Below are 18,547 nucleotides of genomic sequence, written 5' to 3'. Positions count from 1 at the left end.
ATCAGTCCGTTGTACCCATCTAAGATGGCATCTGTTCAATAAGGCAGTCAACCTGTTCCCTAAGTCTGGGCTTTCTGGAGGCAATGGATCCCCCCCCCCGTCCCTGTGCATTTGCTGGGGCACCCAGTGCATGAGTTATGGCGTCAGTTAATGTTTCAAGGATCGATCTGTTCATCTCCAGGACTGAACTACTGTGTGGAGAGATTGAGGAAGTGGAGTTGGGGTTTTGTTCAGAGGCGGTTCCTTTGACAGGGGTGGATGTCACAGGGAAGGTGTTACTCTGGGCAGTTACTTGCACCTGAAGGGGAGGACCATTATAAGGAGGTGGTCTCTGGGTATAGCAGATGAGATCATCCTCTTTGTCCACTAGGGACAATTGGGCTTGGCATTTTTCCTTTGTTCTTCCTTCTACCCTAATTCTAGCATGCTGGAGCCAATACTCCGCCATTTCCAACCCATATCTTTTTTGAACTTTGGGTCCTGACAATTTAAGCTTATCCACAGGGCCCCAAAATAGAACTTTCTTTCTTTTTAATTTTTTTTTTTAGTATTCTGATTCAGAACTTAGCCTTTTGACTTATAAATGTACCCAAATATAAACAGCATTGCATCATTAACACTTCACAGTTGAAAGTCTGTGAATTCTAAAAATAACTCCAATCCAATATAAATATTTACTTTAAGACTATTATTCAGACTTTCTTTTCCACCAAAAGTCCTAATATTTTCACAGATGCACAAATTGACCTCTGTCAGGCAATGTGCATTTTCTTGTTTCCGAGAAACAGCTTCTTGACCATCATAGTAATGAAAACATTCTCAGCCTTTTTTTTTTTTTTTTCACATTCATCAAGCCACCTGATAATAATTCTACAACATTCTATTCACTCCAAAGTGCAATCTACCTTTTCCCAGCTACTCAAACTATAAAGAATTTCTGCCACTTGCTTCCTGTAACACCATGGCATGCTAAAATAATAAAGCAACCTGGTGTCATCAGTGTACCTTCTTTTTCTTTTATGCTAAGTTTCAATATTTACAATATAACCCTTCTGTATTGTCATAGCTAATCAAGGGTTAACTTTTACAACTTCTGGCAGGAGAAATCCTTACATGAGGGGAGGGGGAGAGAGTTCAGTGCGTTGGCTTCTTATCTTCTTAGAAATACGCAGCACAAAAACATGTAAATGAACAAAGCAATACAAGAGAAAAAACATCAGCACTCCCCACACTATCGAGAGAATCAAAAAGGGTTAAACATGAACAAAGATAAAGTAAACACACACAGAAGAAAGTTAGCCTTGCGATCCTTTTAGATCACTTAACTAAACAGCGCTTAAACAGTCAGGCATTCAACCTCTGACATTCGGTATACCTCAAATCTTTTTGTTATCTGTCCGGACAGCGGGCGACGTAATTTTTTACCTTAGACAACGTCCCCAAGTGTCTCTGTCTACGAGCACTGGACCACCTAGAATATTATAGGATCAATACCAATGTCGGCAATTACAACACATTAAACCAGAAGCAAAGAGAAAGAGAAGAAAAGACTCTTAGAAAGAATTAAGAATAATTTAAATTATCTTACCTCTCAAACACCTGGACTGGATCACACAAGGTTCGGAAACAGACAGTGGAATTCAGATCTTTGGCCCCGCCCCTTTTTCACCAAATAACATTGAATGGGGGGACTGTCTCAGGACTATTGTTTTTCTAATAGTCACACAATAAACATTTAAAACTTTTCTAACAGTAATGTATAATCTTTCTCCACTGGATGTAATACTCTCCATATATCCACTAATTGATATCTATCAAGCACTTCCTTAAATCTTTTTCTATTAGTAGTCCTCTGAGATCTTGATGGTGCTGTAGTGTCCATATCTCGATCAAAGACAAAATGAAAGTCATCCCTGATTACCGTCACCCCCTCAGCTCTTTCCATAAGTTCCTTCATTAATCGGGTGCCGACTTTAATCTGATTTATATTAGGTAAGTATATGTTAATAAATGTATATTTTTTACCGCATATGTTTAGTTTTAATAATATTGCCCTTCCATCTGTTTATCCATTTTTCTATAACTTGGTGAGGTATTAACTTATGGGTTACTAGAGAGACACCTCTGGGTTTTGAATAGGCGTAAGTATCATGAAACCACGTTGGGTAACACCTATTTTGTATTCTTGGTATATGATCTGAGCGAAAATGCGTTTCCTGGAAGAAAATAATTCCCACACCCTCTTTTTACAGAGAGTGTAGGATTTGTGATCTTTTTTTTTTTTTTATTGTATTTTTATTACGTTTTTTAAAACAAATACAGAGTAATTATGCATCTCAATATGTACTGTGTACAGAAGTATGTATAATATAACAAGACCATATAAGAACAGGGAGTTATTGTCCAATGATGCAGTGCACAAATGTGGACTACATAATTTATCAACAAAACCATTCACGTTCAGTTCACAAAAAGGAAGAGACAAATAGCATCAGGGATTTGTGATCTTTTTGCTGCATTATTTAACCCTCTAACATTAAAAGAGCAAATCTTAAAGGTACTCATGGATGAATAGAGGGGAAAGGAGGGGAAAAAAAAAAAACACAAACAATTTCAATTAAACCTTAATACACTCACACTTAGTAGTCTCAACCCCAATCACCCACCCCTTCTCAAACTCTCTCTAATTGACTCCTTTGAGTCTATCCTTACTATGTAAGTTCCCTACGTAAGGGGGTATAGAGACCTTCAAAGGATTGGACGTGTCTCTGATTCGGGTATGTTAATTTATAAAAGATTCTTCCATTATATAAGGGGGAAAAAAAGATATAATGCTAAGAGACTTAAGGGAGAGAGAAGAAAGAGAGGGAGAGGGTGGGGGGAGGAGAAGGGAGGAAAACTTCCCTCCCCTAATTATATTTTGCAAAATAATACCATAAACACATAAATATCTGTAGTTTCGTGCTATTATATATTATTGTTTCCCTCTTTAACATTACTCTTGGTTCATATCCAAACCCCTTTTAAATTTGGGTTTTATCACCCTCATATTAATGCATACATAACAATCTCTAGTGACACCACCTATCTGTTCAAAAAATTTAACCTTCCTTTTGGAACAAAAATATATTTAACCCATCCATTTTTCTTTTACACCATGTATATATGTCATATCTTTCCAGTTAGTTATTCACAAATTTATCCGATCATAAAAAAAAAAGAACCCCGCTCTTTATCACATAAAACCAACTAATGCATTATAACATTTCTTATTATGTCACTGTATACCATGTTATTAATTCTTATCAAAATCCCTCACAACTTTATACTATAACACACCCTCATTAACTCATACCCACTATTACGTTCATAACAACCCTGTGTCTATTTAATTATTAAATTACCCATATTTATGCAATACTTAAATTAATATGTGTGTCATATCACCACTTCTATTACCATCCTATATCTTTTCGCATAAAGAAGAAGAAAAAAAAAGTGTACCTAATCAGCTATATTGACTTCAACTTTCTCTTTCTTTTCGTTTCTATTTTCCTTTTAAAAAAGAAAACAGAAAAAAAAAATCCTCCCCTCCCAGGTTTTGGCCGAACCCCCACCCTCCCCATCTCATCTATCCTCTCCTATATTGCCCTCCGGGAAAATCCCAATATAATTGTGACCACAACGGCAACTCCATTGGGGGCAGTCTAAGATGGCCAAGAAAATCAGGGAGATCCCAATGTCCCACACAATTTTTTGTCCATTCTGATAGACCATCATCTGAAAGGGGAATCCCCATTTATAGAAAATCCCCTTCTCTCTTAGTACTTCCAATAGGGGTTTAACCACTCTCCTCCTCTTTAGTGTATATCTGGACAGATCCTGTAAAAATATGAGCTAGGCTCCATCGAACTCAAAGTCCCTCTGTATCCATGCTGCTGTCATAATACTTTCTTTAATGTGAAAAAAGTGTATTCTACATATTATATCTCTTGGTTTCATCTGGTCCCGGTCCCTAGGGCCTTGTATTCTATGCGCACAACCAATTTCTAACTCTGTCCTTTCTGGTTGTTTATGGTTGTTTAAGCAAGATATTAAATATACCCTGGAGTTTCTGCTTCAGGTTTTCCGTGCCTGTTGTTTCTGGCAGACCTTTTGCTCTTATATTATTACGCCTACTTCTGTTTTCAAGTTTATCTGTAGCATCAATTACGTATTTTAAATAGCGATCATGTTCTTGGGTTTTTTCCTCCAGTGCTAACATTTTTTGATCGATAGCCACTATTTTAGCATCTATAACATCGATTTTATTTTACTTTCAAAATATTTTATTTTCGAATACAGCATAAGGAACAAGATAAAGGCCCACACGGCCAACAGACGACCTAATACAGCACTAGAATAATGCATAATAATACAATTAAACAAAACAACCTTATGCCAAGTTGAGTCGGATCCACCCACCAAAGGGTACATGAGGGCCAGTAATATTACCTTAGCCAGTACTCCATAAAGGGAGAGCACTGACTAAGGAAGGGGCGAAATCCAGTGGTGCCCACTGAAGATCCCCACCCCGGGGTCAGGGAAGAGCCCCAGCAGCCCCTGGGTCACTCGACACCCCTCGTGGGATCATGCTGTGCCGAGTGAGGGACCTAACTAGAGAGCCTCCGTTCATGGGAGACCATCCCTCCCGCCCCTACAATCGCACAACGGATCCCTTCTGTCACTACTATTTATACATATGAAAGATTTGAGGTCAAATGTCGGCCATCCGGGCCAAGCATGAAAGTAAAGAAAGAAGAAGAGGGGTTAGAGAGGGATAAAGAGGGAAGGAAGGGGGACCCAGTAGAGTAAACCAGAGGAAAAACAAAGGTCCGTGCTATCTGCCCAAGTGCCAATGTTCTAAACTCAATTGCAAGTGTTCATCGCCCCATTGGGGTGTGAGTCAAGGAGATGCCCATATGAAGAGCTCATGGTTCCCAAACAATGTCAAATTTGGAGCGGGAGTCAGAGATTATACTAGCCATTTTTTCTTGGGCCATTATCCAGGAGATTTTTCTCTGAGCAGCCTTGACAGAAACGGAGGGCTGTTTCCAAGCTTTTGCAATGGTGAGTTTGGCTCCAATCAGGATAAATCGTATCAGTTTCATAGTATGTCCGGAGGTCTTGGGAATTGGTTCATTAAGGAGAGTGATGGTAGGGGACCTGGGGGCTCGGCTCCCGGCGACCCCATCAATAATTTTAAAGATTTTTCTCCAAAAGGGGCATAACCTGGGGCACTCCCACCATATGTGGGTCAGAGTGCCCGTGAGGTGACAACCCCTGAAGCACAGCGGGTCAGCCGAGGGGTACATGCTGGCCAGCCTAACTGGAGTGTAGTACCAACGTAGAATGACTTTTAGCCTGGCCTCTGCTAGAGACATGTTTAGGATCCCTTTGTAGGACAAAAAGATCGCCGTGTGCCAGGGCCCCAGGTCTCAATTAAACTGCAAGTCCTCCTCCCATTTGAGCATAATTGAAGACTTAGATTTGGGCTGCGTCAGTGAAGAGTAAATGCAGGAGATACCTCCCCTCTGCTCCGGACCCTGACCACACCACATCTCATACTCTGTGAAGCTAGGAGGGAGAGGTTTTTCGGTCCAAATGGAGTGTAGAAAGTGAGAAATTTGATGGAATCTGAATCTCTCCATCAGTGGTAGATCTAGTTTCTTAATAAAGTGTTTGAGAGGGAAGGGTCCTGTCCTAGAGAAGAAATGCCCAATCCGGTACAGCCCTTTGTCCAGCCACCATTTGAAAGCTGAAATATTTTGACCCGGGGGGAAAGCTTGGTTATTAAACAGGTGTGCTAGCGGTGTAATAGGAGACGAGATGGAGCTCAAAGTGCGTGTCTTGTCCCAGAGGGCCAGAGAGTGTGATAGGGTGGGTGCTAATATCGGGTGTCTCTCTTTTGGAGAAGACCACATTAGAAAGTATAGAGTGTGGCGTGGGGTAGCGTGTCTCTCTATCCCAACCCAGTCCGGTTTTCCGAACTTTGAGTAAATTATCGAGATCTGTAAAAGCCTGGCCGCAACAAAATAGTGTTGGAGGTTGGGAAGACCGAGTCCTCCCTTCTTCCTGTGATGATATAAAAGGCTTTGGGGGATCCTGTACCCCTTCTTGCCCCAAACGAACTGAAGCAGCTTACTCTGGAATGACTTAATATGCTTTCTGATGATAGGAATGGGTAGTGTTATGACTGATTTCTGATTGGGACTCTAAAACAAAGTTAATACTGCAGCTGCAGGAACAGATTCACAGGACTCAATCACTGTGTTTAAAATGTCCGTTCAGTGTCAAAATTTATTATTACATGTTATTTTATACATAGATAAGAAAGGGGTGGTGTGAGATGTTATTAAAAACTAACAAATAGAAATATGTTATTAAGAGCTAAACAAATAGAAATATATTATTAAAAGCTAGCGAATAGAACAATTGCAAAAGTAAAACAGTGAGAAGGGAGGGGGGAGTAGAGAGTGTTTAGTAGGAGAGGTTTCTGTGTGTTAGGTGAAGGTTACAGAACACTAAAGCAAAGGAGGACAAAATGGAGTCTCTTGTGCTTAAATGAACAGTACAGTGAATGTCCATGTCATTTCCCTCCTTTTGTTTATTTGACACCATTCTTCTCCGCGTTACATTCAGCCGATTGCTGGTAACTCCTGTTACATTGGCGCAGAGAGACGGCGTCCTGTTCAGCTCTCTCCTAACTTTCTCACAATAATGGGTTCATCAGGGCTGGTGGACCATTTGTCGGTACAGCGGGTAGTCACACGGAGGCACAGCCTGATGAGGAAGTAAATGACAAATATGAGAAATAGGAACATCGCAATGTAAGCGCCTAGTTTCTGTAACCATGTTGCTATACCATATAAAAAGTCACCAAAACCTCCTAAAGCCTTAAAGGGGTTCCATCCATCTTTAGCAATATCTCTGGCCTTATTCTGTAGTTCTCTTATCTTAGCAAGATGTCCTTTTATAATGTCCTCATTATCAGAAATGTATATACAACAGTCGGTGCGAAATAACTTACACATCCCACCTTGAGCTGCAGTGAGAAAATTCAGCGTTAATCTGTGCTCTAATACTACTTTTTTAATCTGAGCCATTTCTTCACTTAATAAACCTATATCAGTGGTAGTAAGGTTAATAATCTCATCTACAATTCTAGTGTAATTATTTATTCTTTTCATTGCTTCAATTCCCCATCCTGTCCAGGAAGGGAACCATGACCATGCCATGTCGCCTTCAGTGAACAGCTCTCTTTTGAACACTAAAGGGTATTCTGGACTTTGATCTGCTCGCACTGTATCTTTGCGAACAGCCAAAGCAGGTGCTAACTTCCCAATATAACATGTACCTGTAACATTAGCAGGAAGCCAGGCGTAAGCTTTATTTCCACATATATAATATAACCCTCTACGTATGGACGGTATGCCTGCGCCTAAGAAACTGGAAGCAATAACATGGAATCTCAGGTAACCGATATTTTCACATATTGGGAACTGTGAACAATTTGTACTATAAAGGGTTCTATTTAGTTCTGGATCTGGGATATAATAATATTGACCATGGTTTCCTCCATAAACTGTAATCTTTGCCCTGGTGCAATCTGAATTGCCCAACCGTGTACATTTAGTGTTAAACGGGCATGTAATGTTTAAACAAATCTGTGGAGTGTCTATCTGTTTCGAAACCATCAAAGTTACTGATCTGTGCTCATTAGCTGTGGAGACGATGTATGAGCCATTTATTCTGGTCCTGTTTAGATCAGTGAATTTGAGAGGCATTGCTATCATGGGTATTGTTCCTGTTTGGGGATGTAAGTGAGAACACACCCAGCAGTCACTAGCGTTGCTATGGGTTGCATACAATTTTAACATTTGTATGAAAGGGTTATGTTTCCATGTCTCAGTTCTCACAAACAACAAAAAGAAAAAGAACAACATCATCATTTTTTCAAAGGATATCATCACTTCAGGATTTTCTTGCAGTGACTGGCGTGAATCCAGGAGGGCTTTCCTTCCAACTTGACTGCGGAACCGGTTGTCAAAAGCACCAAATGTGGTCCGTCAAATTTTGGTTCTAGCGGCTTTCTGACGTGTCGCTTGACCACCACCCAGTCACCTGGTTGGATTCTGTGAATACCTGAAACAGAATCTGGGTCGGGGATAGATTTATAAACACCTCCATGTATTTTATTCAAAGTTCTTTGCAAAATCTGAACATATTCTAACAGACTAGAGTGAGAAGCCTGCAACTGTTGGGGAAAATATAGCCCTGTTTTGGGTGGCCCTCCAAATAAAATCTCATAGGGGGACAGCCCATGTGGTTGTTTAGGGGTAGTTCGTACAGAATATAGGGCTAATGGCAAAGCTTCCACCCATCCTTTTCCTGTATCTGCTTTAATTTTTGCACATCTGTTTTTCAAAATTCCATTAAGTCTCTCAACTTTGCCACTACTTTGTGGATGATAAGGTGTATGGAAAGCTTGCTGTATGTGAAGGGCTTCCATTACCTCTTTCATTACTTCCCCAGTAAAATGGGTTCCTCTGTCACTCTCAATCGTTTCAGGAACTCCATATCTACAAACTACTTCATTCAAAATTTTCTTTGCTGTTGTTTTTGCATTTGCTTTGGCTACCGGCCAGCACTCTGGCCAGCTTGAAAACATGTCAATACAAACTAAAGCGAACTCATAGGTGCCTATTCTGGGCATCTGAATGTAGTCTATTTGAATTCTTTGGAAAGGGAAATCTGGCCTAGGAGAATGCTTTTGGGGAACATGGACAGGCCTCCCTGCATTGTACAGAGCACAAGTGAGACATGAAGCACAAAACCTGGCTGCAAATGCACTAAATCCAGGTGCTATCCAATAGCAGTCAGTAAGTGCCACCATCGCGCCCTTAGCAAGATGACTGACGCCATGTGCCAGTTGTGCTAAAACTGGGTACAAACTCCTGGGTAGACACCACCTGTTGTCAGCGCTCCACAGGCCCTGCTGATTTTGGGTAGCATTACATTTGTTCCACTTATCCTTCTCTTCATCAGGGGCCTGGTTCTGCAACTGAATTAGAGTTTCTACATCCCACTGCTCTTGATGAGGGGAATCTGTCCCCGCTACCTGGGCGACCCCTACAGTGGGTGTGACTCCCAATGCCATAAGGGCAGCATCCTTTGCCGCTTGGTCCGCTAAAGCGTTTCCTCTGGCTGTCATGTCATTTCCCCTTGCATGCCCTTTTACCTTCAAGATGGCAACTTCTGCTGGTTTCTGAAAGGCCTCAAATAGCCGCTCTATGAGTTTTGCATGTCTCACTGGCTTCCCTGCACTAGTCAGGAAATTCCGTGCTTTCCAAATAGGCCCAAAATCGTGAGCGATTCCAAACGCATATCTGCTGTCAGTGTAAATGTTTCCCCTTTGATTCTCTAGGAGATGACATGCTTTGACTACAGCACACAACTCCGCTTCCTGTGCTGACATCTGGGGTGCCAATGCCTCCTGGTGTAAAATGGTGTCTGTAGTAGTTACAGCAAAACCTGTGTGTGGCTGACCATCATCGGTGTAAAATCTGGAACCATCTACAAATAAGTGTGTGTCACAATCTGATAAAGGCTCATCTTTTGCTGGTGTGACAGAGGCCCTTTCTACCTCCATCAGAGCCATACAATCATGAGAAAAACTCTCTGATTCTACATCAGTACCATTTGTTGCATCTTCCTCATCAATTATAGGAAGAAGAGTAGCCGGATTTAAAGTAACACACCGTTTGATTGTTAAATTCGATGGAGCAAAAAGAGCAGACTGGTACTTGTCAAATCTACTGGCAGACACATGTCTGGTATTTACTTGATTCATGATTTCCTGTACTGCATGTGGCACATACAGGATCAGAGCAGAATCTAGTACAAGCTCAGTTACTTTGTCTAGCAGCAAAATGCAGGCTGCTATGGCTCGCATACAACTGGGGGAGCCTTTAATGACAGGGTCTAATGAGGCTGATACATACATCACAGGCCTCTGTTTGTCTCCATGTAGCTGGGTGAGTACACCTGCAGCAAATCCATTGACTTCATGACATCCAGACAAGGAGCCATAAGTTCTGATGCATTTGGAATCCAGTCCCTACAATATCCCACTAACCCCAGGAAGGCACGTAGTTGCCGTACATTTCTTGGCTTTTCAAATTTTTGTAGAGTTTTAACTCTATCTGGGGTTAGGTGACGGATTCCATGTGAAATGCAGTGACCCAGGAAGATCACTTTCTCTTGGCAGTATTGTAGCTTATCTTTGCTAACTTTGTTGTTACTGTTATAGAGAAACATGAGAAGGCTTACGGTTTCTCTGCTACAAATGTCTTTTGTATCAGAACAAATAAGCAAATCATCTATGTACTGAAGCAAGACTGTGTTTGGGTGTGAGGGGGACCATTGGTCCAATACCTGCTTTAACGCAGTATTATATTCAGAGGGGCTACTCACACAGCCTTGGGGCAATCTTGTCCATGCTAATTTTTGGGCGTCATTGGTAAAAGAAAAGATATGCCAGCAATCTGGGTGCAGAGGCACCGAAAAGAAAGCATTTGCAAGATCAATCACTGTAAAGCAGGTGCTGGAGGCAGGTATTCCACTTAGTAAAGTGTGGGGATTGGGCACAATCGGGGTATCTGCCTCAATTATTTTGTTAATGGCTCTCAAATCATGCACCATGCGGTATGTCACCTGCCCACCCTTCTTGTCTGGCTTCTTTGCAATTGGGAACAGGGGTGTATTGACTTGGGACTTAATTGGTACAACAACCCCTGCGGCTTTCAGTTGAGTGATTTGATCCTTTATCCCCTCAATCTGAGCAATACTCAGTGGGTACTGTTTAATCTGTGGGAGATGGGCTCCTGATTTAATTTTTATCATGACTGGGGTGCAATCCAGCAGACCTACATCATATTTGCTGGTGGCCCATAATTCAGCAGGAATCACTTTCAATTCTGGTGGAAATGGCGGAGTGGAGTCTTGAATTAAAAATACTCCACACGCAGTATTTAAAACTTCTCCTGACAGACTACTGACCACTTGGACTCCTGTAGGAGTGTAGTCTATGTTTGCTAAAATTTGATTCAAAATGTCAGCTCCCAAAAGATTGGTAGGAACTGTGTCTGAAACTAACACTTTAGTGACAATTTCTGTTTGCTGTCCTAGCCTGAGTTTAAGTGGCTTGGACTCAACCAAATCAGTAGAGGTCCCGGTTAGGCCAACACCAGAGATAACATTTGTAAATAATAATCCTGGAGGTAAGTCCTCTATATTAAAAACACTTCGGCTTGCACCAGTATCTATTAAACAGGTTAATTCTGTTTCTCCTCCAGGATAGGGGAGTTCTCGTAAAAATACTTTTACTCTGGCCTCGGGACCATTGTCTCCCCTATTTAACATGATTGATACTGGCATGCCATTTTCCTATGCCTGATCCACTGCTTTTGGCAGAGAACTGGGATCAGCATGAGGTGCCTCTGAGCTCTTTTCCAGTCTACGGTCAGGAAGATGGCAGTATTTGGCTATGTGTCCTTCCCCATCACAATTGTAGCATATGATTGGTCCCCGATTGCCACGATTTCTGACATTGCCTTTACCTCTTCCTCTACCTCTCTGCTTCCCCACATACATAACCTTGGGTTTGCTGTCTTTTTGGTTAATCCTGTTTTCTATGGATAACAGGATAGGCAGGACGTCTCGAATAGACATATTGCCTGCCTCAGGCCTTGCTGTGAACAACTTTTCTTTCAACTGGGGTATTAAACCATCAAGAAACCTTTGTTTCACCAGTTGTGTAGATGGACTTGCAGTTTCTCCCGCCTTCTCTTCCTCTATTTTAATGCCTGCTTCCTCAGCCATATCACTTAACCTCCTCCAATAAGCCCCTGATGCCTCCTCTTTCCCTTGCTTGGCATTCATAAATTCAGCATGTCTGGTTTGTCCATATATTTGGGGCAATTTTTCCTTCAATTTCTCACAAACCTCCCGTCCACTAACTATCTTACCTAGATTTTTGATGTCTACACCACATTCTTTAAGTATATAACCAGACATGTTGCTTCCCACTGCTTTAATAAGAAGCTGATGAATGTCAGTAGCAGAAGCCTCATATGCTTCCTGTGCAGCGCTAAGTTTGTTTGCAAACCCAATTGGATTCTTTCTAGGGTCTCCCAATCCCTCTAATATGGATCTCATATCTTGGGGACTAAAAGGTACATGCCATTTAATTTGAGACTTACTGTCAACAGCATTACCTTCAAAAACTAATTGGGTTCTGACAGGATAAACTGCAACAGATTGATCTATGACCGGGGCAGAAGGGGCGGCATCTCCCTTCTTTCTCTCTTCATCTTGCTGCCACAATTTGGAAATTATGGTTTGCTCCGGAAGTTCAGACTCTATCTCTCTTTGTCTGGCCAAAGCCTTAAGTTCAGAGAGATCTAGTTTTGCATATGTGCCTTTGGATTTATGCCAATCATCTGTTTCTAAGATTCGAGCCAAATCCCTCTTTGTAGGTTGATATGGGGCTGTTAAACCTCTGCTCTCTACTATATTGCCCAGCTCATCTTTTGTATGTTCCATGTAATCTAATTCTTTTGCTTTTGTGCGTGGACCCCTTAAAGCCAAACTGGCAGCCACATAAGGTGGGGGGTCCTCCTCTACAGAGTCTTCTGGCCAAACGTAGTAAATTTGGGCAGTACTTTTATTAAACATCTCCATCAAGCCAGTTTGATTTGCTACTTTAGCTTCTGTCTCCCATGTGCAAGCTATTCTCCACGTTCCTTCACTGCACAGTAGTGGGCCATAATCGTGCAGAAAAGTTTGCCATACTTGTAAATCAAAAGTCCCTTCAGATTTTAAAGGTTTAGCTGTTCCTTTTGTCCATTCTACCCATTTATCTAGGGGCTCAGTATAGGCGGAACCGTACCTTCGGTTCATATATTCTCTAGCGCTCATCTTGCGCTGGGCATTTTCTGAAGGCTTCTCTCCCTTCATTCTCTTACTTAAATTAATGCCCATAATGACTGGCCAGTCTTCTCTATCTGTGCCTATACACTCTTGCCTCTAAAACAAATAGTACAGCAAATCTGCAGATTTACAAGAAAAGTCTCCACTTATCTACGTGGATAGAAGGGGTTTATGACAATAGACAAAACACTCATTAAGAGACCCTCCTCGTCTCTTCTCTTCTCTGAGTTTTATCTGACCCTACCATGCGCCTCTGACCCAGGTCGCCCACAAGGAGTCAACGCAGGGAACTGCAGAGGATTCTCCCTATCCACACACAGTCCAGCCCGTGAAGGGGGACACAAACACATTCACACACACACGTTACCCAACCAGAAAGGTCCGAGAGTGGTCTGGTTTCCTTGAGAACCGACAGATAGGATACATAGGAAAGGCAGAAATATAGCAAGCTTAAGGACAGCTTACCTAGCCGGCATTTAGATGTCTGCGTTCCCGATGATCCAGATCAAAGCGCGGTTCCTTCTGGAAACTCTGCCAAGCTCCTGATATTCTGACTCGCCAAAACTGTTATGACTGATTTCTGATTGGGACTCTAAAACAAAGTTAATACTGCAGCTGCAGGAACAGATTCACAGGACTCAATCACTGTGTTTAAAATGTCCGTTCAGTGTCAAAATTTATTATTACATGTTATTTTATACATAGATAAGAAAAGGGTGGTGTGAGATGTTATTAAAAACTAACAAATAGAAATATGTTATTAAGAGCTAAACAAATAGAAATATATTATTAAAAGCTAGCGAATAGAACAATTGCAAAAGTAAAACAGTGAGAAGGGAGGGGGGAGTAGAGAGTGTTTAGTAGGAGAGGTTTCTGTGTGTTAGGTGAAGGTTACAGAACACTAAAGCAAAGGAGGACAAAATGGAGTCTCTTGTGCTTAAATGAACAGTACAGTGAATGTCCATGTCAGTAGGGAACGAAATAAGTATAGGAGTCTGGGCAGAAGGGTAATTTTAATAGAATTAATCTTCCCTAACAATGAGAGATTGTGACCGGCCCAAGTGTTAAGATCTGAGGATAGCTTGGAGAGCATAGGGGGGTAATTGGTGTTGTAAACATCGATTTTATTTTGAGTGTCCATTAGAGATGTTTTCAATGCCAGTATTTCTATATGTAGTTTCCAATCTGTATACGTATATATCCATATCTTCTTTAGTAGGTAATGTTTTTATGTAAGCCTGCATATCCCAGCTGGGGCTACTTATTTCTCCTGCCATGTCCTCTGTAGAGTTTTGTCTATTTTCCAGGGAACTAATGTTTGTTTTAGGCTCTAGATCTCTACTAGGAAATACAAAATACAGTTCAGCTGGTATCCCCGCGTTTTGTTGGGGTGATAATTGTGGATGTTTAAAGAATCCCTTAATGTCTGCCTTTTGTACAGATTGGGGTTTGGGGGGGGGGGGGTCATTACACCCCCTGTTGAACCTCTTTTTGTTTTTTGACTATGGGTACTTTTTGGTGGCATGTTGTTTGAAAATACATAGAGATAGAGAAAGAGACTGCAGCTCTCACCTGTATTCTTAACTCTACTACTGAATAATTGTATTCTCCATTAATACATTGACTGTTTCCGCATACCAAACTCTTCCCACCACATCTCTGGCAAGAATTGTCTTTAGACTCGCTTGAAACTTAAAATTGACAGGAAAAAAACAACAATCTTGACCCTCAGGTACCATTCATACATACACTAGAGCTGTCTAGGGATCGATTTCTCCCTTCTCAGAAGATTAGCTCCAGAAATTAGCTCAGGAAGTTAGTTCTCAACTTATGATAGGGAACGGTGTATATTAGTCAAAATCAATGTTCTGCCACTCACTTACCATTCCCTTAGTTCTCCTCAATGTGGTGGAATGTAGTTCAATCTGTGTGGCCGTACAATCTTGCCAGCGTTCCCATCCACTGAACAATGCTTGCAGCTAGCTTTGGGGTGGCTCGGGATAATTCGGAATAACTCAGGATTACTCGGATTCTCTCGATCCACTTTGACCTCAGTGAGCCTTCTGCAGGACTCAATTCTATCGGCTCTATCCGTATGCCTTTGGCATATCACGGAGAGCTTCATTGCTGCTCGTGGGTCCTTGCTTGAGTCTCTCTTCCTCCCAGCTGTGATACCAGGAGCGAGGAACCCCGGGAAATCCGAGTCAGTGTCCCAAAATGTTCAAAGGGTTTAGCCGAGTATGCTGTAGTCGCTGTAGTCGCCTGCACGCTCCCTGCTCATCCAACAGTTTCGGTAAGCCTATTGTCCATACACTCTGCAGAACCCCTTAGGGGAAGCTGGTAAAGATCAGACCATTGGAAGCAGCTGCAGCTAGTCTCACGGATCAAGAAGGAGCGAACTCACAGCATGTCGATCCTTATGAAAGGGTAAAAAAGGTCTATCCTAGTCCCTGGTGAAAGTATATGTGTAATTTTTGCCCTTAGAACACCTGATGGTGCTCCCTGCATGTTGGGCCTCTGTATGTGGCCACTGGCCAGGCTGTGGAAAGGTCTCAGACATGTGGTATTGCCATACACAGGAGGAGTAGCAGAATATATTGTGGGGTATAATTTTTGCTATATACATGCTATGTGTTGTGCTAGGAATATTTTATAGATGGACAACTTTGTGTAAAAAAAAATGCGTTTTTTCATTTTTATTTCCACATTTTCCAAAAACTTGTGTAAAACAATGACATGTTCAAAAGACTCATTGTGCCTTATAGACTATACATTGGGGTGTTTACTTTCCAAGATGGGGTAATTTTTTGGGCGTTTCCATTGTCCTGGGCCTTCAAAAGTGTAAAAGGTAGTCAAGAAATAAAATGTGTAATTTATTTACCTGATGGTGCTCCCTGCATGTTGAGCCTCTGTATGAGGTCAGGCTGTGTAAATGCCTCACACATGTGGTATTGCCATACTTGGGAGGAGTAATAGAATGTGTTTTTGGGCGTAGTTGCAAGTATGCATATGCTGTGTGTGAGAAATAATCTGTTAATATGACAATTTTGTGAAAGAAAATCTTCATTTTGGTAAGAATTGTAGAAAAAATGAAAACTTTGAAAAACTAACCATGCCTCTTACTAAATACCTTGGAAAGTGTACTTTCCAAAAATTGGGTTTTTGGAGGGTATTTGTACTTCCCTGGTAGACATGTGCAGAACAAAAAAAAAATTGTTTCATTTCGATTTGTTATTTTCATAAATTCATTTAGTTAAATTTGTTCCATTTGTTTAATCTGTTTTCGGGATACATTTTTTTTCATGATTTTCAAATTATTTCAAAATGTTTTCAAATCAATTTGGAATCGTTTTCGAATTCAAAAAGTTTTTCAATTCAAGTAGTTTTCCAATTTCCAAATAGGAATAAAATACAAAATAAAGGAATATGATAGAAAAAAAATATTTTTTTTCTATTAATTTTATATACTATTTTATTGTCATTGGAAAACTATTTGGATTTTAAAAGTATTCGAAAACTGTGGGAAAAAAATTGAATTTGAATTTTGTTTGAATTTCATTATTTTGGATTAGTTTAAAATTGGTAGTATTTTAATTCAGAAATTCCGATACAATGAAACGAACCGCACATGTCTATTTCCTATTTCTATTTTGTGTCTCAAGAAATTAGATCAGGTGTGATCAATTGTCAGTGGTTTGTACCATAGCTTGTAGACTCTATAACTTTCACACAGACCAAGTAATATACACTGATTTGGGTTATTTTTACCAAACATATGTAGCAGTATAACATTTGGCCAAAATTTATAAAGAAAAATTACAAATTTGCTAAATTTTATAGCAGAGACGAAGAAAAATGATTTTTTTTACAAACTTTTTGGTCTTTTTTCATTTATAGCGCAAAAAATAAAAACCCCAGTGGTGATTAAATACTACCAAAAGCTCTATTTGTGCGAAAATTACACACATTTCATATTGTCACAGTGTTGCATGACTGAGTAATTGTCATTCAAAATGTGAGAGCCCCGAAAGCTGAAAATTGGTCTGGTTAGGAAGGGGGTTTAAGTGCCCAGTGGGCAAGTGGTTAACAACTGGGGATGCTCTTCTATTGGTCCTCATATGTATTATTATTTATTATTATACACGATGTATATAGTGTCAACAGTTAAGCAGCGCTTTACAATGTATAGGGGGGACAACACAATTACAGTACAGTACAATACAAAATGCACGGGAAGGCCCTGCTCATAGAGCTTACATTCTAAAGGGAGGGGGTGGTACAAAAAGTAATAGCTTGAGAGAATGATTTAATGCGGTATATAGGTACTTTATGTTATAGGGTTACAACACTTTCCCCCTCTACCATGATCCCTTGCTTAAAAATCACCCTGGCACATACCTTCCCAAAGGAAAAAATAAGCTTCTGTGCTGATGCACATTGTTCAGGAATATTATTCATTTTTTTTTACAAAATGAAAAGGCATTTCAAAGAATAATTACAGCCAGCAACAATTAGGTAAAATGCCATTTGACAATACAAGTGCAGTGGCTTAGCAATGAAATGAATATGGATGTATGGACAGGCTGTGAAAATAATAAATGGCAGTGAGCAAAAAACATAACGTGCACCCTTTCAAAAACACCCAAACAGCCTGGTATGACTGTAGAAAGTGCCTATGGGGAGGCTTTAGAGAGACAACATTAGTAAAATCTTTCCCTTCCCACCCCAGTTTACAAAAATGGAAAGATTTTTTTTCTCCCTAAGTTCAGAGGCCACAAAGTGTATTATCGATAGTTGGTTGTTATGGCAATGAACATCAGTTTGCAGCGTCCATGAATGGGTTGGGTTCGCTGCAAACCTATGTTTCACCCAAACACAAGGCTATCAATAAAATTGCCCTGAGGTGATCTGTTGCATACCACCACCATTTCTATACCTCCTGTGGGCCTATGACTATACAGCTACCGGCAGGGAGGTTCTACAGTCACCCTTTAAGTTCTGTAAGAGTATATGGGCTGAAATAAACCAGGCAGAGATCATGTACATTTGCAGACTTGAAACATTCTTTTGTGTGAAGCCTGGAGCAAACTATTGAATTGGTAATTAGAATGATTTATATATGGTAGTTACTATACCCAATTTTCTACTAATTAGCCAAATTCAAGTAAGATCATCTGTCCCATGCATGAGTCATTTTAACCTGTAAAAATCAAAGAAAGCAGATGATGGGTTTATCATGTCTAGGTATTAATACTATTGAATACATTGGGGTGTTATTTATTGATTTATTGACACAAAGTTAAAGCACAATTTTATGTATTTAAACCAATTTAAATAGTCCAACAGTGGTCTATGCCTTTCCCAATCCCTAAAAGAAGAAACCCTACAGAATAATATAATATTCCTACTCTTCAGTTGTTTGGTTGGTCTAATACCAAAGGGTTAACTTTTTTGGTTATTTAGCCTCATGATTTTAATAGTAAAAAGCCATACTTTTTTACGAAAATTCTTTCTA

The 18,547-nt window shown here is 40.5% G+C and overlaps 1 protein-coding gene across 1 annotated transcript; it reads right to left on the bottom strand.

Annotated features, from left to right (window-relative positions):
- Nucleotides 1-6,308: 6,308 nt before the first annotated feature.
- Nucleotides 6,309-13,712, bottom strand: LOC143983137 (endogenous retrovirus group V member 2 Env polyprotein-like). The gene is made up of 2 exons (XM_077482465.1): nucleotides 13,498-13,712; nucleotides 6,309-8,196 (listed from the first exon to the last, which is right to left on the bottom strand). Exon 2 carries the CDS (start codon nucleotides 8,007-8,009, stop codon nucleotides 6,732-6,734), a length of 1,278 nt encoding a protein of 425 aa, XP_077338591.1. The 5' UTR covers nucleotides 8,010-8,196; nucleotides 13,498-13,712; the 3' UTR covers nucleotides 6,309-6,731.
- Nucleotides 13,713-18,547: the final 4,835 nt, after the last annotated feature.

The sequence above is a fragment of the Lithobates pipiens genome, unplaced genomic scaffold, assembly GCF_037356315.1.
Source record: "Lithobates pipiens isolate NorthernLeopardFrog02 unplaced genomic scaffold, aLitPip1_a1.2 Scaffold_16, whole genome shotgun sequence".
In the NCBI taxonomy this organism is placed as follows: domain Eukaryota; kingdom Metazoa; phylum Chordata; class Amphibia; order Anura; family Ranidae; genus Lithobates; species Lithobates pipiens.
Note: the sequence above shows the minus strand (reverse complement) of the source record. Positions and strands in the feature narration are given on the sequence as shown.